The 22,939-nt window shown below is 37.6% G+C and overlaps 2 protein-coding genes across 3 annotated transcripts in view; one reads left to right on the forward strand and one right to left on the reverse strand.

The window, feature by feature from the left end:
* The window catches only part of Ubr1 (Ubr1 ubiquitin ligase), a 56,837-nt gene that overhangs the window by 11,558 nt on the left and 22,340 nt on the right, over window positions 1-22,939 (reverse strand). The gene's annotated exons all lie outside the window — the stretch shown is intronic.
* Window positions 561-3,445, forward strand: kek6 (kekkon 6). 2 transcript variants are annotated; one of them, XM_069050905.1, is made up of 3 exons: window positions 561-777; window positions 830-2,845; window positions 2,908-3,445. In XM_069050905.1, the coding sequence occupies exons 2-3, from the start codon at window positions 1,385-1,387 to the stop codon at window positions 3,004-3,006; spliced, it is 1,560 nt and encodes a 519-aa protein (XP_068907006.1). In that variant the 5' UTR covers window positions 561-777; window positions 830-1,384; the 3' UTR covers window positions 3,007-3,445. The 2 variants fall into 2 exon arrangements, with proteins under 2 accessions (XP_068907006.1, XP_068907005.1); XM_069050904.1 differs by having other exon boundaries at window positions 571-777; window positions 830-3,445.

Raw genomic sequence — 22,939 nt, forward strand, 5'->3', positions numbered from 1 at the left:
GGTAAGATTATCAGACGAAAGTTGTAACGCAAAACGTTGAGATAAACCATATGAGTTGACAAAAAATGACAAGGGGTAATTACAGTCTTGATTAAGCAAGAGGAGCAGCGCCGGTGTTTCTTCGTTATAATGAAAATAGTTGTAAAACAAAACAAAAGGGTTTAAAATGGCAATCCGGAGTGGCAACCGTAAGGCAGGGGATCTCTTACGATGTTGACTTGGAGAAATGGCAAACGGCTGAGTCACTAATACCTAAATTATGGCGATTGTTTAAAAGTTGGAACGAGGCAGGTCGGTCGTAGACTTTGAATGGCCGGTGTTGAACAAACACGGATCGTATGCTAAACTACACTATTTTGCAGGTTGGAGAGTCCCCGATGGCGTGGAGCTGTGTTTGTATTGGTCTCTTCGTGCCCTCGGAGCGCAATAAATTAAACGAATTTCAAGTTCGTCAACTGCGGCCTAAAAGTAGTTTCGGCTGCAATATTCATGAGTTTGGTTAGTACCGTTGACGGGCTCGGAGTTAACTAAACGAAGTCGTTTTTCACTTTTATTAAATAAAACGCTTGACCTCGCCTCAGATTCAAGACAGGTCAATTCGAAGATCTAATAATCTCCGTTGACATGAAAGGTGCACGATAAAAATAACGCAGTAACAGCAGTTTGAAACCGTGGAATAGCTCAACGGAAGTGGTGATTCCTTTTGATAGGTATTGTCACCATTATCGGATCGAGGTCTCTGCGGAAGAAGGAAGGGCAGAAATGCGGGAGATGAAGGTATGTGATTTTCCGCGATGTATGGACGATCAATCGCGAGATATTGTCACAGGCAGTTGTCGCTGATTAACCGAGAGGAGCGAACATGCAGGACGTGGAGCAACAGACGAGGTCCTGAAATTAATTTTCGGGGATCGTTCATAAAATTCGACAGGAGCGGCGGCAGCAGCAGGAGCAGCAGCAGCAACAACAGCAGGTTCTTGCTGCATAGGGTTGGGCGGCGCATCCCAAGTTCGACGACGCCGACGCAACAAATACGGGCGCCGCGACCCATAAAGCTGCGGACCAACATCATAGTGCGGTGAACAAAGTTTCGGAGAGGACGCTCGCACCGGCGGCGTCGCGATTTACAATACACGACACACTTGCTGCAGTTCTATTTTTAGTCGGCGATTTAAAAATAACAGCAGGAGTAGGATCGCCGCTCCAGTGCGGGAGCAAAAGTGCTCGCGATGGATCATCCTTCCCGGTAGACCTGGACAAGGCGATGTTTTTTTTCTACGACGCTTTAAAGTGATTTGTAGAGTTCGCGGGTCAGGCGCAGTTGTCGGTGTTTGTTGAAAGTATGCGGCGGGGAAGGGGTGGTCCGGCAAGATGAACAGATGTTATGGCGGTGGTCTCCTTGTTGATGCTGATGACGGCCCTGGCCTTCGCGGCCCCCGACTGGATGGACTGTCCGACGCCGTGCAAGTGCAAGTGGTCGTCGGGTAAGAAGACGGCGGTATGCGAGGGCGGCGGGTTCTCCTCGCTGCCGGACAACCTCGACGGGGAGATGCAAGTGCTCTACCTGTCCGACAACTACATCTCCAGGCTGGCCAGGGACGCGTTCAAGAGCGTCGGCCTGCTGAACCTCCAGCGGATCTTCATGTCGAACGCGGCCCTCCAGGAGGTGCACCGGGACGCGTTCAGAGACCTCATTATTCTGGTGGAGGTCGACTTGTCCCATAATCAAATTACGAGTTTGCATCCGGAGACCTTCCACGGTAACGAGAGGTTGCGCGTGCTGTACCTCAACGGCAATCCCTTACGGCGTCTGGTTCAGGCACAATTTCCGCCTCTTCCTCATCTGCGAAGTCTGGAACTTGACGGTTGTCAACTGGAGTACGTGCACAGGAACGCGTTCGTCCATTTGAGCGCCCTGGAGACGCTCAGTCTTAGGCAGAACTTGTTGCGGAATTTGTCGGAGGAGGTTTTCATGAACTTTGCTCATTTAAAAACTCTAGTGTTGGAAGGTAATCCTTGGCGGTGCGACTGTGAATTGCGCGGTTTTCGAGATTGGTTTCTTTTGAGTAAATTGCATTCCGTTCCGTTGACGTGTTCTGAACCTGAAAGACTTGCCGATCGGTTGTGGGAGAATGTGCCATCTGAAGAATTCGCTTGTCCACCTCGAGTGTTTGTGTCACCTCAAGCTCAAGTTCAAGCCGAAGCGGGTGGAAATGTCAGTTTTGGTTGTCACGTAACTGGTGACCCGGAACCTCAGGTTTCGTGGCTTTACGAAGGCTACCCCATCAATCATACGTGGTTAGTCATCGAAGCCGAAGAGGGACTGTTAGACAAGTGGGCCAACATAAGCGTGTACAACGTGAGTGATGCCGACACCGGTGTATATACTTGTATAGCTAGAAATATTCTAGACACGGTTTCCCTCAACGTGACGCTCGTGCTTCCCGAAGTAGTAACGGCGACGACCGTCAGTAAATCGGAGGGTAGCTTGGTGTGGTGGGGTCTGGTGATAGTGAGTGTCACGTTGGGTTGTGCTGCTGTGATCACGACAATCGCTGTGTGCTGTGTACGGAATCGCAACCGCCACCACCGCAGGAATCTGAAGGCGAGCGTCAGTTTCACCGATCAGGAGAAAAAGCTGCTCGACGTGAGCATAGCGACGACGACGGATCGCGGCACCGGCAGCTGCGAAGCCCTCGGCCCGGATCTAGAGCTGGTGGAGCCGCCCGTTCACATTACCATCGAGAGCGAACCGCTGCCGTTGGCGGTGTTTCCGCCGCCCCCGGAGTTCTCCGGCAGCGTCCTCCCGACGGCGGCCTACGGCAACATCTTTATCTCAGTGTCAGTGAGTCGAGACCCCACGATCGATGCTTCCAGGTGTCCTGACTTGTTGGACTTGCCCCACAGGGCCAAGCCGGTGTACCACGGAATGGCGACCCTGCCGCGGAGGCCACGCGCCATTCCCCACTACGACAACATGGGTCCCCGCGTCACCGCCGGCGGTAGCTCCACACTTTCGCTACCCGGCTCGGCAGCTGTGGAATTGCCGGTGCCGCCCCCGCCTCCGCCGCCTCCCAGCTGCGCTCCCCAGCTCACCCCCGAGTTCGTCTCTCTCTAACCTAACCTCCTTGTGGTTGATCTTCAATTAGTGCCTTTGCTCACATCAACACATTCATTTATGTCTACAACTACCGTTATGTCTGTTCGATTCTGTTTGTATGTTGTTTCAGTGTGTATTCCATATTCCACACTTCTTATAACTGTTTGTCGATCATGTGTATACAAACCTTTTAGAGATTATATCTGTCTGACCGACGTCGCTCTCATTCTGCCCACACGAGAACAAGACTTTTGACCGTATACATTTTAATTATCATTAACCTTTTTGTTATTTGCGTATTGTTGATCTGTTAGATAAATTAAATAAATTAATCTTTGTAATTAACAGATTTGTTTACTTTACTTTACGTGCCATCACGCTCTCTCTCGCCCCGGAATTTAACTAAACGCACCACGTATAGTGTGCTTAATTAGCAGCGCGAACAATAAATTGGCTCTGTCCAGCAGGCGGCACTTCCTGCAAAATTAACTGATCATAACTTCCCGTTCTGGAAGCGACTTGTTTTGTGACGGTCCGATCTCACGCTAATTACCGACATAATTAATCGTCAAAAGTACCCAAACCCTCCCCGAGATGTGCTTTTTTGTCCAGACAAACTTGCTTCGCCTCGCCTTTTGTCCGCGTTTAATAACGTTTGCTGCTCGTCTTTCCAAAATCAGATAAAACCCAGTCTCGTGTCGATTCCGGTGACCATTGTCGCCGCCGGGAAATGATTGATACGCTCGAAAATAATACCACCGTCGTAATTCTGTAAACTGCGTCCGGACACTCAAATCCTGCGACATCTTTTGTCGATCGTGTCGTCGTATTTCTCGTCCTGTCTTTCTGTTTAAACCCGGCACAGATATTCCGGGACAGAAACGTGCGGAATTCAAACAACCTGCTTAGGCGGTGCGTGCGTTTAGCCTGGTAATCCTCCGCAGGTATCAACAGGGTTAGATATGGCACCAGCGAGTTCTTATCCGAGCTAACGATCGCTCGTAAACTTTAATGTTTTTATTTTAAAATGCGAATGTCAGGGCTGTCGCTGCCGGATTCATATTTTTCAATACCGCCCGTCAGACCTTCCGGATTCACCGAAAGCTCGCCTTATTAATGCTTCGTCTCTAATCCCGATAGGAGTGAAAATTCGTTATCGACTTAGAACACTCGGGAAGGGTAATTATGCTAATCTGAGCGGATCCATTGCCACGATTATATCACTTTGACATGTGATGCGACCAGACTCCTTCTGTACCACGTTATCAATTAACAAACATTCCCCAACCGACAACAATTTTGAGAGATTGCAACAAGATAACTTCTGAACAGGAGGTCAACAGGATCCCATATGTGAACAACTGGCACTGTTTTATACGGATGCAACAGTTTTACTGATAATAAACCACCTATTACATAATCTACTCTATAAATAGAAAATAAGTACTAAATCTTCCTAAATTAACCATTCAAAGACTAAACAAAAATTGGACGCTCATTTTAATCAAATTAATAATAAATGTTGATGAAAAGAAAAAATGTTTACGACTTTTAATATTTTTTTTGTCCGACACTGTCAGAATTTGAGAAATTTCTCCTGTGTGAGCGGATTTTCATAAATGTCACAACTTGTCAAAACGAAACGTCAAGCTAATTTTAAAGATTTTAGGCGATTTGGAGCCTTTAAAGGGCTCGTCGAACAAAAAAACGTTGTATTCAACTCGTTCTTGTGTAAATTGGGCCTTTAAATTCACTCGCGTTTTAAACTGGCCCACTCATGTCAAAAAAAGGCTAATTTACACACGAATTCGTTAAATAAACTACTATATCATGTGCATTAAGTATGCATTCTGCATTAATAACCTCAAAAGTTTACACATCCAATTAAGCCATTTCGACCAAGATTAGTTTTATCGGGCGTTCAAATGAAATCCTGGGCTGAGTAGGCGTTGGAAAAATTAAAGCGTTCAGAGGTATTTTCATATTTGATGGCGGAAACAAAACGACTGAGAAATGTCACAAAAATGTATTGTCAGTGTCAAATTTCTCATAAACACCGTAAAAAGGAATGTCTAGGTAAATTTAAATTTTCGTTAAATAGATTGAAAAAACAAATTCTAAGGAAACCAATTTTTGTCAGTGCTTCAAAAGGAAAAGTTATTCTCATATAATCAAACGTATTACAAATTATTTCTCTAGTTCGACGATGAATAATTTTCTTATTGCCAATTTGCTCCATTTTTGTCGAAATCACGAACGTCTTTGAGAAATTTGACACTGACAATACAAATTTGTTTCTCAGTCTTTTGTTTCCGCCACCAAATATGAAAATATCTCTAGAACAGTGTAAAGTTTGAATTTCCCGCCGGTTGACACGAATGACATTTGTTTATGTTTAATCGGGACATAATTGAACATGTTTGTTTTCAGCAAAGGGTGCCCTTAGATATTTGCTTCGAGAATAGGAATCGTTACGTTATTCTATTTTTGTTGTAAAATATTGCAAAGAAAGAAAAAAAAGAAAAAATTGTTGTCTCTAAATTTTAGGTTAGCTGTCAACATGCTCCAATTAATCTACGCTTTAAAAAAGCACAACAATTGTGTCATTAGGCATTTTATGTGAGTCAAAAATAGGTACAATTGCGGCCCCTACAAACTCAGACACCGGCTTTTGACACATTCTGCCAAATTCAAAAAATTTGTAATGTGTACATTTGACTTTTATCCGGTATGGCAATGTCAGTGTCAGTTTTTTGTAAGTCAGAAGCATGCACAATTTTTACAATGCCTCAATTAAACGAACTGCAAAAGTCGATAATTAGAACTAGACTAGACGACGGTATGAGCATTAGGCACATCGCAAATGAAATAAACGTTGATAAAAACACGGTTCTTTTGGCAAAACGAAAAATTGAGGGAACTGGAATTATTAGAAGAAAACGACAACGTAGGTATTTTGCTAATCTTACGAGATGATCTTAAAATGTCGTAAACTCTTTCAGAGCGGCAGAGAATATCAAACCCTGGTGAAGATATGCGTTTAGTTAATTTTCTAAGGGAGCACCCTTTTAGTACCGCAATAAGAGCAAAAGTGGAAACCAATTTTCCTGGTTCCATAGGAACCAGTCGAAAAAGAATAAAAGAGAGTGAACTACGAAATCGAAGCGCGGCCAATAAGATATTTTTGTCAGTAGCAAATAAAGAAGAAAGACTGCGTTTCGCCTTTCAACATATAAACAATGTCAACTTTTGGGAAAACGTAGTCTTTTCAGATGAAAAAACTTTTCAATCATGCAGTAATGGACGGGTTCGTGTTTATAGACCAGTTGTCTGAACAATATGTTCCTAAAATTAAGCGTAGTGGACGTTTTTCTGTGAATGTTTGGGGGTGGGTGAGTTCCCGTGAAACGGGAATATGTGTTATAGTGGAAGAACGATTGACAGCTTTAGTTTATAGAGATATTCTGGAGCAAGCACTGTTACCTTCAGTTCTACCCATTTTTGGAAATAATTTTGTATTCCAACAGGATAATTGCCCTATTCATACAGCGCATCTAATAAGAGATTTTTTGCAAACTAATGAAGTAACCACATTAGACTGGCCAGCGAGAAGCCCAGACCTCAACCCCATCGAAAATATTTGGGGTATCATGGCCAAAGAAATGAATACTAAGATCTTGCCCCAAAATCGTCAAGAATTAATTCAAAGTATCTCGGATACATGGGAGCAAATATCTGTGGATTGTGTACAACGCACAGTTTTGTCAATGCCGAGGAGACTCCAAATGGTCATAGATGGTAACGGTGATACAATAAAATATTAACTTTATTGTATTTGATTTGTTCAATTTTTCAAATTCTTTATTTTATACGCCACTGACTTTCTTTCAGTTGGGTGACATTTTATAAACTTCAATTTTAGGACCATGTTACACAGCCAACATTTTTTATTTGTCACACTGTCTGAGTTTGTAGGGGCCGCAACTGTACATGATATCTGCTGCACTCTCTCTCTGCTACATAAAGTTTTAATTCCAAATTTGAATAACTCTTGGTTAATGCCTTGATACCTGTGGTTCAAAATAATTATTTAGGTAAGCAAGGCACTACTCTTTTAAACGTGGGAAATTTACATGCACGAGCGTAGCGAGTGTTGTAATCCTACGCTTAATAACATTAGGCACACTTTTTCTGAAGTAAAATTATTACGAAAAAAATATGAAAATCCTGAAACATGGTGTTAATTCTTTGGGTAAAATTGTGGTGGTTTGTTTCGGCCTGGGATGAGAGAGCCGCCCGAAAAGAAACAGCGAGCTTTTCGCACTTAGAGGGGACGCATCGGGCCAATTCCTGAAAGGTGTTAGTGAACCAATTTTCAAAAATCAATAGAGCAGCGTCTTTTGCACCCTAGAATACGCATTGCGTCTGTACCTTTGTAAGTCTAGCAGCTCGGTAGTTTGTTCTGGGGGAATTAAAACAGAATGCAGCTCAAAAGCAAACAAATAAAGATAGATCGGTCGAAGCCACAAATAAATTCGTGTCGACCGCACCGCTAACAGGCCTCCTCCGGCACCGGAGCCGGCGAGAACTCAGGTTCCGGGTCAGCGAACACTCGCCGTAGCGCCGATCGCCACAACGCATTCCGGGCGCAATCCCAAAAACCGTACACGCTAATTCCATCAAAAAAGTTCCGCTATGCGGATGCTATCCACTTTTTCGCAATTTTGTTGTTTTTTGCTCGTCATCCCGGAACTGCTCTTATGCTACTCCGGCCCATTAATTATTTAGGGGTATCGTTTCAAGTCGCGCTCAATTATTAAAATTCTGCGATCGCGGGGCGGCGCCGTCGATATCGCGACATCGCCGCCGCCTTTCACGACAGGTTTCAATTTTAATTACGGCCCTGGGAGCACCTCCAAAAATATACTCGTATACTACTGGCCTAATTGTTAATTAACTTTATAAACCAGAAGGCAAATTTCATTAGTTATTATTTCAAGTGAAATGTTTGGGCCGAATGCAAATTTAATAAAACCCATTGTAAAGTCGTCGACGGAATTAAATGTTTTGCCTCGTACATTTTATTCCTGCCACCGACTGTCCGCATAATATGAAATGGCAATCGGTCTTAAAATAACATTAATGGAAATACATTTTCGGAACAGAATTCGTTTCTGTGATGTGTGATCGTTCGCGACTACGCAGTAAATTTTCTTGTTGACGCGACTGAATTTCATTACACGGTACCCAACATAAAAAACTGTTTGGTATTATTATAAAATTATGGAGATTCAAAACAGCAACCATAAAAAAGTGATTATCTCGGCGGTAAAATAGATTGGCTTGAAAAAGTCCGTTGACACATTTTTTAAGCTTTTACATGAGACCGGTAGATTTAATGGAGTTTAAAAAATCCCGCAACATTTTGTTTGGCATGTTTTTGAAAAGTTTAAATCCCATTAATTAATTTAAGTTTTTCAATTTAGGATTATTCGGCCGGCGCAGAATTAAATAAATAAGACAGACGGGAAGCTCGGAAGGGCGAGCTTTAAATCACCTGTACATGGAAATATTTCGGTGAACGTGCACTTGCGTTTACCAGGTTATTAGGAGGCAATTTAAAATATGTCACCCTCTTTTACTCTCAAGATGATATTCGGGGATTTGCTTGTGCAATAGACAGTTTGTACCGCCATATTTTATGATAAATATGTTATTGTAACTTGAAAAATCACTCCATAAAAAAGTCCCTATCTTGAGCTTTTACACAAAGGAGATTTATAATGCTATTTATACCCAAATAAAAATGTATTTTATAGATCGTTTGATAAGTCTTGATGAACTCGCGTCACAATAAAGTATCCTGCACGCAGTGGAAGCTCTAACCAAATCAAGAAGGACAAATGAACAAACGTCTTTCTCTGACATTTAACCACAGGTCTTAACTTGACAAAAAATACATTTCTAGTCTTGACATTACAATTTAGAATTTATTCCGTAAAGAAGACACCAATTTCAATTATATTTTAAACTCTTGTTTTCTTTACGATTCTCCACTTCATCGATATTCTGTGGAACAGTACTTCATGGCTCTCAAATCAGGTAAGGTTTATAGTCCTTCAGTAAAAATAATGTTTCAAATAAATGTTTAGAACTATTTTTGCTAATTCATCTTTGGAAACCGTTTCTGAAATGTTTGGTCCCACCATTTAAATTATTTACGTGAACAAAAGTAAATATTCTGATTGTCATAAAAACTCTTGAGTTGCTTCTTCTGTCTTTGTAATGTTTTCTTTCAATATAGAAGAAATCGTTAAATGCAGGACTCAGGCAAAGGACGAGTTTGGCATTAATAACTTTGGTTAATGCTGTGAAGATTAAAAAAAAAGATTTTCTTCAAACGTCAGTAAAATATGACATTATATTGCTGGATTGATAATGCTAAAGTGTCACTTCATTGCCATGACATCTGACGAGTTGACGAGCGGCAGATAAAGTTATTATTTCTGCTGGCGAGCGGCAGATAAAGTTATTATCTCCGCTGACGAGCGCCAGATAAAGTAAACTAGCTGAATCATTCCCAATTTTAGCCAAACTTAGGCCAAACTATCAGCCTTAGCACATAAAACTTCATTTTTGCTCCTAATAACATAATATACAATTTTAACATTATAGAAATATAATTTAAGCAATTAGTTCCAACTGTAAACAATTATTATTTGCATAATATTTGTTCACTAATTAGTACAGGAAAGCTTTAAAATGAAGCTCTGTATTTGCAGATTATTACTCGACTTTAAATAACTTTCTAACTAAATGAACTTTCTTAAAATACTTAATTAATCACAAAAGTTGATAGTTTGTGGTGTTTGCGATTTCTAAAATGATACATAACAAAATTAGCGTTGGGAATGAATCAATCAGCAGTCATAAATAATGAACAAGAGCAGATAATTCACACTACTGCAGAATATCAATTAAAACTGAATGCCTAATTTTAGCAATAATAATATTGGATCATTAATGAAATCATTGCTGCAGCATTCGAGTTTTGATCTTCATTTAATTAGGGAATTAATGAATGAATTAGGTGATAAATTTCATTTATCGAAAGTAAGACGACGTAAAAGGAAACTTAATGGAATTATAATGTACCTTCATATCCCCTAATTAATATTTTTTTTCATTATATCTGCTACCGGCGAGAGTAAAGGTGAGTAAAATTGGGTTTCTTTCGAAACAACATTAAAGAATTTTTCTCCAGCTTCAGTTTCGCCAAAGCCGTAACTTTTTTCGTTGAATTTTATGAATAATGGTCCTAGCTTTTCAGCAACAAAGAAAAACTTTCACAGTAACATAGGCAACGATGTATAATTATTTTACGACATCGCTGGCGACTTATGAAATTGTTGGCGAGACCAAAGGGGGGCAGGTGAGCAGAAAGGCGACAGTTTCGTTGGCTTTGTCCTAATTAACTTTGGATTAATCGTTCCTAAACGTATCGGGATGGATCTTATTCGCAAGACCGAATTGCGGGGAAAATGACAAGAGATAAATAACACTCACGTCACGTTTCTTTCGGGTTAAACCGCACCATCTTTTTATTCGGCGCTCGTAAAGTCATGTTATTCAGTAAAAAACACGCGTGATTGTTTACGACTGCCGATTAAAAACACGTTTCCGAATTGGAGGGAGGGATTTCTGGATCGATCTGATGCACTGCCAGCTTTCTAATTTACAAACTGAAGAACGGTCAAAGGTTCTGCGAGTTAATCACCCCTTCTCGAGATGTTACAAAGTCGGTTCTGGCTCGTTTGTGAAATAACTTGTTTAGTTCAGGTGTAAAATTCATAATCAGACATTTTTAATCAAGCTGAAAAGTTGATGCGAAAATTAATTAAAATCGGCCGTAATGAGTAAACACGTTTGTTGCGAATCGATTCGGTGGTAATTTGAAAAGTGACACATTTCGGAATTTTTACATCACTCGAAGGACTTTCTTGTAATAAAACCGAATTGCAGCAAGGACGATTCTGCACGCAGAGCGTAGCGCAACGCAAGGACTTTCTGCTCCAGATTAAATTACGGCCAGTTAGTTATACGTGAAGGGAAATAATAAAATGAACGTACCTATTCTCGTATGAATAATATTATTATAGTTACATAAAAGTGTGATGGATGTCACACTCAAATTTCCCATTTGAAAGAGAGGCTTTTCTTTTTACTTTCCATTCGTAAACCTAAGATGGCAAGGAAGGCGATGGTATTACATGTTGGATATTTCAGGAATTCTCGACAGAATGCTGAAACGTTCTTTAATTGTTTCGCTTGCGTTGTAAATATGTTTTTGTTATTGCAGTTGTGTTGCGCTCGCAAATGAGATCGTCTAAAAAGTTGAAATAAATTAGTATTAAATTTTAACTGTGAAATAAACGGAGGAAAGCGAGAAAATTAAAATCTTCTTCGAAAATGAGCCAGTCTTACGAATATGCAGATTTAAAAATAAAGTCTCGTTAGCTTTTGCATTTACTGTGAAATTTAATTAACACGTTTTCCAAACAAAACCAACACGTCCAAAACGACGACAAACAACACTATAATTCGCTTATTTGTTGAAAATCTTTACCGATGCTTCAGTGCTAATCTTCCTCACTCTTGATTTAACTTCGTCTGAAATTTTTTAATGGCTTGAGTTATTTCTTACAGCGGTTTCGCGCTTATCGCTCTAGCTGCCTCCTTTCCCCAAAAAAGAAATACTCGTAATCTATATCAAACAGTTTTATATTAGAGTGTTGGTGTGGTAGATGACGATAAAAAATTCAAATATACTTTGTGTCTTATTAAAGGATAAAATAATGTCTGTTTTATAGGGAAATAAATGACGTGTAAATTTAAACGGGGCTTAATTTATAACCATTTAAAAATGATAAATTTAATGCTCAAATTGCGTCTTCTCGATAACAATAAGTCAAAAAACGAATAAATTTAATTTGGATCACGAGTCAAGAACTAGAAAGCTTCAAAATTTTATTACCGTTGCTTTAGACAAGTTCAAAAAATGTCTGGCTAAAAAATAGTTATTTGTGTATCACGGCCAAAGAGTGCATGTTTTTCGTCCGAGTCTGAGTTTTCAGGCCGAGGCGCAGCCGAGGCACTTTTTGGCAGAGGTGCACATTAAATTTTTTAGGCAACCACATGAACTACAAAGCAAAAGACATCATTGGAAAAATTACAAATTTATTTTGTATCTACCTTTTTCAAATACATACATTTATTAATACATATATATCAACAATTTTTTTTATAGTATTTGTTATCAGCTTTCCCACAAAACTACAAACTTACTATGTATTTGCAACACAATTACTTATTTACATAATTTATGGTGACAGGACAATTATCGGTTTTGTCGGTTTCGTTGCTAACTTACTAAACAGACCAATAGATAGCGCCATGGTCAGCGTCCGAAAAAGAGTTACTTTTCGTCCGCTTGTGAGTACGTAAAATTACCGTTTTCATTACGGATGTCTAAAAAAGTAATTACTTCTGATCCAATGAGAATTGTAAATGTTTCCAGGCATATTCAATATATGTATGTCAAGATTTTTAATTATCCTACAACAAAAAGATTCTTGTCATTGTAAAAAATTCCATCAGAGAATAATTGCGTTTTTGTGGCTTGAAATATGAATATTTGTATCTGCATAATAAGAAGACAAATTCAATAAAAGCATTATGGGAGGATTGTTATTTGAACCGTTAAGAAGATCAGAATTTATTTGCCTCTGTTGTATTTTTATCATCTTAACAAGCGGGATAATTTGTAATAAAGCACAATGGAGATGCCCCGATCAATTTATTTTTCTTTGTACTCAGTGTCGTTTCCTGTTTGAAATAAGCATAATTTATTAACCGACAAATTAAGTTATGCGTTAATGAAAACTGGGGTTAAAAAATCTGCAAATTGGAAAAAAATCTTCGTGAAACATTCGCCAGCAAAATATTTAACACGGGTATTTACACACCGGTACAATTAAAAATTTATTTTTTACTGAATCGAACACTGAGGGATTTTTTTAAACTACATGCCCAATTACTTCACATCTCTTTGTTGTAATAATTAAACGAGGCTTTATCGAGGCTTTTTCTAGTGTTTTTATTTATTGCCAAGCTGGACCTCGTAGCGATCATTTAAATGTTTCATTTTGTATCTCTGAGGGCTACAACTTCATTTGTGCCCAGATTACATTTGCAAGTTTTTTAACTGAAAAAAATGTATTCAAAGAGTAAATCGCTGCTCACACAGGTCTGCGGAAAATTCGCATTTAGCTGTAAAATGTTGGAGCTTTTTGAGTTTTGAGCTTTTCACTGAAGAGATAACAACTGCCGATTATTTTTCAGCCATCCATAAAGCGCTTGTTTTTATTTATGTGTAGTAATTACGTATGCACAAAACCGAAACGTTTTCTTGGGATATATATTTTGTGGCAGACTGGAATTTGTGTGAAATTACAGGAGCTGAAGTTGGTTGCGTTTCTAGGAGCGATAATCGCTGATTTATAGTCTTTTAACGAAAAACTTTTAGGAGTTTTGTTAGACAAACGATTATGCAGACAGAGAGGAAACTATTTTTTACGGCGTTTAGTTATGAAGTTGGTCGACGAATAAGCGGTCAGCCAACCACAAGATTGTCTCATATTTCACACAATTCTCTAGTGGCGCAACATAGAAATGAAAACACAGAAACAACCAACGAAACTCGACACGGGACATGATTAGAGAGCTTCGGAATTGTTTTAGAAGCTCAGGACGAGCGTCCTTGCGTCGTGCGTCTTTGACTAGTATCTCGGCGAAATCTACGTGTGCTTCGGGTAGTGTCGAATTAATTCCGGTAAAGTTGCAGGATGCAATTCCACCATCGATTGTTTACCTAAGTAAATTTCATTATCAACGTGATGCATGGAATCCCACATCTGCTGCTGCGAAATGCCCAAGATTAATCGAATTCTCCATTACCTATTAATACAATCAGATGTAGCGCCTCGCGAAATTAACGCTAAATTCACCGACGATGCATTGCAGCCCTATTTGTTTCCAGAATGATCCCGACAAACGTTATAAATTTTCGACGCGAGCAAAACTTGATCTTAAAACATGCAGAAGATTTTATCGCCCTAATGTCGCACTCAGCTTCAATTACATTTAATTTGTAACACCACAGATATTCGCTATGTGTAAAATTGGAAGTTTAGTGGCGCGAATATATAATTAACCTAGATAAAATCCATTGAAAGAACGACGCTAGTTTAAGATGCCGCGCTCTCGAGGGAGTAACATATTGCACCAGATTTTTTTTATGTCTCTCGAGATAATTCCGGATCTTCTGTCAATACAACCACCAAACCAAGTGCCACACACAAGAAACTATCGATTTTACAATTACCTTTCTTTCCACAACATGCTACAAAAAAATCCTGAAAAACAAAGTTCAGTCGTAGATTGATTCATACAGTTTAATTCCGGAATTAAAACTACTTTAGGTCTGTCAATAATAATTACGCGCTTATTAGTTAATTACTGTTTCTAATTTCTGCTTGTCACTCTTAATGGTAGTAATTACAGTAATAATAATAGAAATTATTATTACTTGACAAAAATATACGTAATTATATACAATCCGGCCTCGATGCTGTGCCCCCTTTCTTAATTAAATTTTAAAAGTTTATAAAACCATTCTATTGATAATGTTTTTAAAATATATAAAGAAATCATGGCATGTCCTTAACGTCAGTGTTGAACACCAAAATTTAAAACTCAAGAAATTTAAATATGTAGTACCTAACAATGGTAAAACCCATTTTACCACTTATTCTGGGGATAATTGTTGTTTACAATTACAGTAAACGTCTGTAAACTTTGCCGAAATCGAAAAGTTGTTTTCCAGGTTAACAAGCAGCACGTCGTTGAAGTTTCTTTGACATTTCAACGGAAAATCTGCTTACCAGTGGCGTCGCGTTTGGCAATAAAGCTGGTAATGACCCATTTTTACGAATGTAAAACGTTGCTCTTGTTGGGATGTGTATGGGGAATAGGAGAGAGAAAATGGGGAGGTAATTTCAGGAGGAGAATGATGGAAGGAACAAGAAGAGGCAGAGAGAGTGCAAGAAAAATACTTGAGAAGGGTGCTAGGAGTAGACGGAGCAACTCCAGGTTACATCATGAGGGAAGAGTGTAAGAGGAATAGGCTGAGAGTGAAAACGGGGAAGAGAGCGGCAAGGCAAGGCAAGTGAAGAGTGAAGGATACTAACGGAATGCTGGAGAGAAAAAAAACACGGAGAAGAAGGAGAAAGAGAAATACTATAAGAAAAACGGGTATGCCAGTGAAGAAGTGGAAAGATTGAGATTTGCTCTCAAGGAAGACGGATGAATGTGTAGAACTGAGTGAAAGGAACAAAGACACAGACAAGCAAGAAAGAAGGGAAAGAATGAAAGAATCCAGATACAACAGTAAGCATGATAGAGGAAATTCCGGAATATCTAGGAAGAGGGAGTGAAAAGAAAGAAAAATGATGGCGAGATTTAGATGTGGGAATGAGGAGAGAGAAAACAGGTATTGGATGGAAGGAGAGGAAAGAAGGTGCTGAATGCGCTTTGAGGAAAGAGAGACAATAGAGCGAAATGAGAGAGAGAGGGAGAGAAAGGAACGTGGAGAAATACTGTATGAAGACGGAAGGGAGATAAGATGGAAGAAAGAGATATAGAAGAGGAGGGAAAGAATAGAGAAAGAAAGGGGTGGGGGATATAAATAAAAATGTAATTGTTATTCCAAATAGGTAAAGCATACTCTAAAAAAACATAAAGTATGTATGATTTATTATAAAGTAGCGTTTGAAACCGCAAATTGTCTACGCCTATGCATTGACAGCTTATTTGCATAGAATTCCGCTACGACATGACCGATAATTTGCCTGCTCTGATTTGTTTTATTTTTCATCACATAGTATTCTGTTCATTGTGTGTTAATTTTTTTCGCATTAATTATTTCTTGTGCCTTCGGGTTGGGGTAGAAAATTACTAATTAAGCATACACCTATGTGCATCGTCCCTGAACAAATTGGATGGAATCTGTCTTCCGGCAAACATGAGAATAATAGACCAAATGGGAATCCGGGAATATAGCAGGAAAATAAGTAGTGGAGTCCTAGAAGGAAGATAAATGATCAATCAAATAACAGCATTTATTCGGTGAATTGACGAATTAATTATGACTTCGGGAACTATGGATTAAAGGATTCTGGATGGATGAGATTTGAAATAAGTGATTAGTTGTTACCGGGACCGGAAGTAACTATGAGACACTCAGCTCGACGTTCAGTAACACGATTTTCTTGTAGACCAAGGGGAAATAAGCAAAGTATGTATACATCAGGTAAATATAATTTAAAAAAACGAAATTACAGAAATGCACCTAGCAGTGGGTAGGTATCCAATTCCGAGCGATGTTCATGCAGTATACTCGCAGTAATGTAATAGCATTCTTTATGTAGATTTTATACCTTGTCTGGCTCTTTTCTAATAGTATTTAGTCGAGTTTAGAATTGTCGAGGAGCAAATTTGATAAAACAGGGAGTTGGTGTGGTTGTAACAGTCACGCCGACGCTCCAGCTTTCAAACTATCCCAAAGAAAAAGAGCTTAGTCTTATGAGACTGCCTTGGTCGCCTAATTACTTCTTTAAGCTTATTTGTCATACACATTTCGTCAGCTTATGAAAGCATTAATGAAGCTCTAGACCTCGGCAGGGAGCCGAGAAAGAAATTTGTTTTTTCTCGAGCCGTCGAGTTAAAACATCAACAATGGCGGCGCGTTTACTCGACAGCGATCTTAGGCCAAAAGCTGTAAAAAATTTATACGTTAGAAAACCCCCTAAAAAAGTAGTGTGATGACAATTTCATCAACTTCCGACTTTTTCGATTTAGCCTAATGGAGTTTCTTACCTCGTTCAAAGACACGCCAATAAAATTATTTATCGCCCAACCACCGACTTTATCTGTAATACGATCCGATGTAGATGGTGAAATGTATTCGCGAAAATAGTGTTTTATGCATTTTCATAAAATTGCAATATGTAGGCGACGTTCTGAAACATGTACGAGCGAATTCGAACGCAGCTTGGATGACTTCTTTATAAATTACAGCGTCACTCGTCTAGTTTGATGGTGAGGGAGTTTGGGAGAAATAAAATAATAAAAGCGACTTGCGACAGTCATGAAATGTTTGTTATGTACTTACTGGGAGTAGAATGCTGGAGTCGAAGTTACGATTGCAGAATTTTCGACGTACTTTCAATAACCATAACGCCGGCGACAATAATAATAAAAATAATAGTTACTATTATTAGAATAAGCTGTTGGAAGCTGTAAGATTGGCAACTCCATTCGCCACCACATGGCCAATACAACGGTTTATAACCTTTATTGTGCGAGGATTTTTCATCACGCAACCTTCATCGATCAATTGGGTCTACTACAGTTGAGAGAGAAAACATCAGCTGTTGCGAAAGAATATTTCCCGATTTGTACGATTCCAATACCCACAGTGCTTTATTTTTTTAACCACTTTTGGAGTTTCCGAATCAGTGGACAAAACTTGTTTGTTTGTTTGAAATTTTCGATTCATGTTTTTGCTCAAGTTTTTTGGACAGAACGTAATTTTCTGGGCTTAGCTCGATCTTTGCGAAGGTAAGTAGGGCGAAGAGCTTTTTGAGGACATTCACAAGTGACAGAATCAGAGACAAGGCATCCGTTTTCACTCGCCATGCTTCTGATCTTAGTCTGATTCTCATATCTTAATTGTTGTGCGCTTTACCCTACTCAAATGTCTCATTTCACATATCTCAGAGTCTGCTTTCTATTTGCATGAAAGTACATACTTGAATGCATAAATTAAACGTCTCTGATATTCTCTTTGTGAGCTTATTAAAACAATTATGAGCGTAATACTAAGAACGTTTTGCGATTATACAAGTTGCTCTCTTGCTGCAAGCGAATACGATTAAAATGAGAAAAATTTGGATTGTAAATAAGAATCTTAAAGGCAAATAGCAGACTGTCAGATTTCAGGTGCGGCCGTCGTAAAACATGAAGGATTTAGCTGATGCGGTCAGCGCGGAGCATTGTGAAGAAGTTATCTTATTTTATTTATTATTTTAAAAATGACAAACTGTTATTATACTTCTTTAGTTGATGTTTTTCAAATAAAAACTGCAAGTTACAGTGTCAAGGACACTCATAAATCTTGTCTTATAAACGTCAAGCCTTTCTTAAGCGAGTTTCGATGTATGTATTTTTTTTTAAATTCCTTCAGGACATTGTGTTTTTGAGAAAGGAATTTGAACGCTCACAAAAGCTTTAGATAAGGCATTAAAAACTGTGGCTCATCTTCTGTCGTTCTCTCGCTACGCTCGTGCCTAATAAAGCTCGTGACTAAAAAGGCGTTTATAAACCTTATTGCATAATATACTATGTACTTATTATACAATACTACTACATATATCATTCTAATAAATGTAAAAGGAAATAATTTTCAATTTATTGAAAATGTCGCAGTAGTTTGAAAGCATTTAGACAAATAAATAGATCTAGAAGGTTTTGAAGTAAACAAACAACGAAACAAGCAAAATTAAACGATTTATTGGGATTTACAAGATTTCAATATAAAATATAAAGTTAAATTAAAATTACCACACTAGTGCGGTAAAGTGTTTCGTTATGACATTTAAATGAATATCATAAGGTTTGGCATATGTAATGTCTTAATAGTAGATGAATTAATTTTAAGATCAATTATTTATTTATTTTTTATGTGCAGTCGAATATGACTGTAATTTATAGCATTTTAAATGAAATCATTGGCATATGGGACAAAAATAGCAAGATTTTTTGTTGCTTTGAATCCATTTTTCCTTAAAATGTTTGCTTTTAATGTTAATTAAATTTAAAGTGAAGTCGAGTAATCCGGAGCGGTACGAACCATAAAACTAGGATTATTTTGAAAAAATAGTACACCTGCTGAATCCTGTGTAGCGGAATTTCCGTTTTTACCTTTCATGTACAAAAGTTACTTGTACGGTATTATCACCGGCTTTGTGTTTGTTACTCGTCTAAATGTATTCGTTTTTACATCAGTGAACTTTACAGTGTACAATAAAATGATTTTTTTTTCGTTTCATTGAAAACAGGTGACTGGAGTGAACGTGAATGCGTCGAATTTAAATTCGAGTTTAAATTTCGTTTTATCTCCCATTTTCCCGGCAAATGTGATATAAAATTTTATTTCGACTTGTGACGTACCCACCGTAAAATAATTTAAAATAAAATGCGACAAATCCTTGTAGATTCTGTTCCATTTATATTTGACAGCTGCCGAGAATCTTCCTCAAAAATCAACAATCGACGGACAGTATATTTAAGGTTTGTGTCTCCCCTAGTAACGTTTTTTCACGTCGGATGTGCCTTGATGAAACCTTTCCTATGTTCGTCACTGACAGCAACCCTGATTCGATGGAAAAGAACCAGAGAAACTTTAAATTCGGAGAAAATGGGTTTTATTATTTTGAAGTTGGCGACATGGAGGTGTTCGAATGGAGTTTCGAAGGATTCCTACTGTTTATGAGCTAACAGGTTGTCCATGCATCTAATGATCCAGACTTCTGACAAACACGTCAAAGTAAAATATTCTGAATTTAACAAATTTATGTTTGAAATGTTATGTTGAATACTGTGTCACACAAAACATGGATGAAAAACATTTTTTAACCATTTATTTCAAAAATGCTTCTGTTTAGTAAATTGTCTAAAACGATTAATCAATTTCTTTATCTGAGCGCTTCGCAGAAAGAGGTATTTATTAAATAATTAATAACGTCATCCATTTAACAAATAAAAGAAAATATCAGACAAATGGTTCTAAGTTAGTAAATGGCTTTGATGTGGTGATTAATGGTTTATAATTAATAAAATGAAGTAAACTAGGAACAAACGGAAATAAGTTAACTCCGTTAAATTGTGTCTTTTAAAAACGACCCTAAAATCAAAATTATTCATTTATTTATTTATTTATCTTCAAGCAGTAACATTTTTTGCCCTGAAATTATGCTCTAATTAATGTATTCTAGTGCATTTTGTAGGGCTGGGTTACAAGTCTGCAATTGAAAATCTCCCAATCTCTCGCTGGACGGAGTATAGTACATTTATTAAATCTCATGAAAAATAATGATCATATACAGTGTATTCCATAATTGAAAATGCAACCCACAATACATTTCCAAAGTTAACATGGTTATTTTAAACATCGTAATTATGAATCCATGATAGCTTTGCTTCCAATAATTTTATTTATCACAACTGACATTTACGAAAAAGTTAAATTATGACACGATCCTAATTTATGGCGAATGTAAAAAAAAATGCTTCTGCCGTTGCGCGTTTATGCAGACAATAAACATTTTCCCAAAAGCTCTTCGTTTTTTCACAATTTTATTTAACCAAGCGAATGACGTTTATGTCATAATTTACGAAACTGCATAGCTATAAAAAATATGCTTTATGTTTCTGAAATCAAAAAACAAATCCACGATAACTTTGCAAATGTATTGTGAGTTGCATTTTAAATTCACTCGGGCTTATTATCTATCACTCCTGAAATACCCTGTATTTAATAGGTATCAAATAACTGTTAACACATAAAAATGATCATCAGATATATGAGTAGATAAGTTATGCGGGTTCTACTCCAAAATCCTATGCTTTTCTTTATGAGAATAAATTTTGCATTTCAAGGTCATTTGTAGGTTTTGTTGTGCATTTATATAGTGACATTTTAGTGACTTTCCAATGGATTTCAAAACGTTTATATCAGTTAATCGTTGCCTGTAAACCGATTTCAACCGATCAACACTTTACAAATGTTTTGAATCGGTTTAATTGGTATGAATAGCACTTATAACGCTTTGCAAACGCTTTGAAATCCGTTAAAAATACCACCAACATGTAACTAAACAGGTAGTTAACGAAATTTATAAATGACCTTGAAAGCAAAGTTTATCTCCATTAAGAAAATCATGGGACTTTGGAGTAGAACTCGCATAGTTTATTTATTTATACGAACACTAGAGTTTGTTTTTATTTACCACCTCAATATCGACCATTTGTTTTTTTCTGTAAAAAATCAAAAACGGAAATTATGATTACAGGGTGTTATTGAAAGTTGTACAGATATTTTAACCACGAGCTACTGACTTCATGTAGAACTCGGAAAAAATATTTAAAAAATTCTATGTCAAAAAATAAAATGACATTTATTTTTTGAGCTACAATTTTTTTAAATTGCTTTTAGTTTTCTACGTTGTCCTACAACCTCGTAGGTAAAATTTCGGCACATTTTAAAAATACACCCTGTATATCATGTTTTATAAAATGTACGCCAATGCGAAGTAACCTATAGGAAATATGCTTTAAAACAACGAAACCGCATTGGTGTATGTTTTATAAAATATGATATACAGGGTGTATTTTTAAAATGTGCCGAAATTTTACCTACGAGATTGTTTTACAACGTAGAAGACTAAAAGCAATGTCATTTTATTTTTTGACATAATTAGCTCGTGGTTAAAATATCTGTACAACTTTCAATAACACCCTGTATAAAAAAAAAATATTTAATGTGACTTCAGAAAAAAATTCAGTTTCTTAGAAAGCAAAACACACTTTTTCAAATTTTGTCCGTTTTTTAATATTCACAACGACATTTAAAATGAAAAACACTGTTTTTATAGGATGGATGTATTTACTCTATAAAAATTATGTCGAGTGTTCCTCAAAGTCGGCGTTGAAGTGTCGATCGTGAACGCACCACTCGTCAGTCTACACAAACACAGCAAACAGTGAGGTTAGATTTAAACAGCTGATCCGTGATCTGTAATCCGTGGTGTTCACAATCGACTTTTCAACGCCAACTTTGAGGATACATTCAAATGAGCAGCCGATATTTTAAACTGCATGAACAGATTTAAAAAAGCATTTAGACTGTTGATGAATTAAGACTTTAGAGTTCCTCAGTTCAGTGTTAATCTGGCTTTGATTCTCGAAAATATCCCCTATTTATTTCACAAGAAGCTTTGCGTTTGCCTGTTAAACCGTCAAATCTGAATCCGATTGAAAATTTATAGTCTGAATGTGTTCGACGAAACGTAAACTTTGTCTTAAAAAAATTCTGTCACATTACAAGTTGAGCCGAGTGTATGCAGCACAGTCTGAAGCTTTGAATGGTTATAAGTTTTTAAGTATTCAAAGCTTGTCGGGTCGACTCAGCCAGTTTAGTTCCAGGATATTGATGTCCTTACAACGCAGCTCGTAAAATGTCAAAAACAAATATACAAAGTACAATACAAGTACACCCTTTTGTAAGCCATGGTGCTACAAATAAGTAAACTTCATGAATCATGAGTATAATCAATATTTAAAAAAGAAAGAAAATATTTGGATTAATGAAAGTCAGGCTTGAACTGCTTAAAATATAAAAAAAAAAAAATATGCTAGAGATTGTAAATTCTTAAATGTCATCTTTCATGACTCTAAATCTCCAGTGCCAAAGTGTCTTTGAAATTACTCTTGAGCAAAATTTAATCTAAGATACATTTTTATGATTTCTGTTTTAAATTTTGGATCATCTTGTAAATTTTATAGCTTGAAATTCTATTTGTATTTTGTCGTGCATTTCAATATTTCACTGTGATTTACTAATTTGTACTTGGCAGCCAACAGATTAGATTTGTTGTTTTA

Source organism: Tenebrio molitor, chromosome 6, assembly GCF_963966145.1.
Source record: "Tenebrio molitor chromosome 6, icTenMoli1.1, whole genome shotgun sequence".
NCBI lineage: Eukaryota > Metazoa > Arthropoda > Insecta > Coleoptera > Tenebrionidae > Tenebrio > Tenebrio molitor.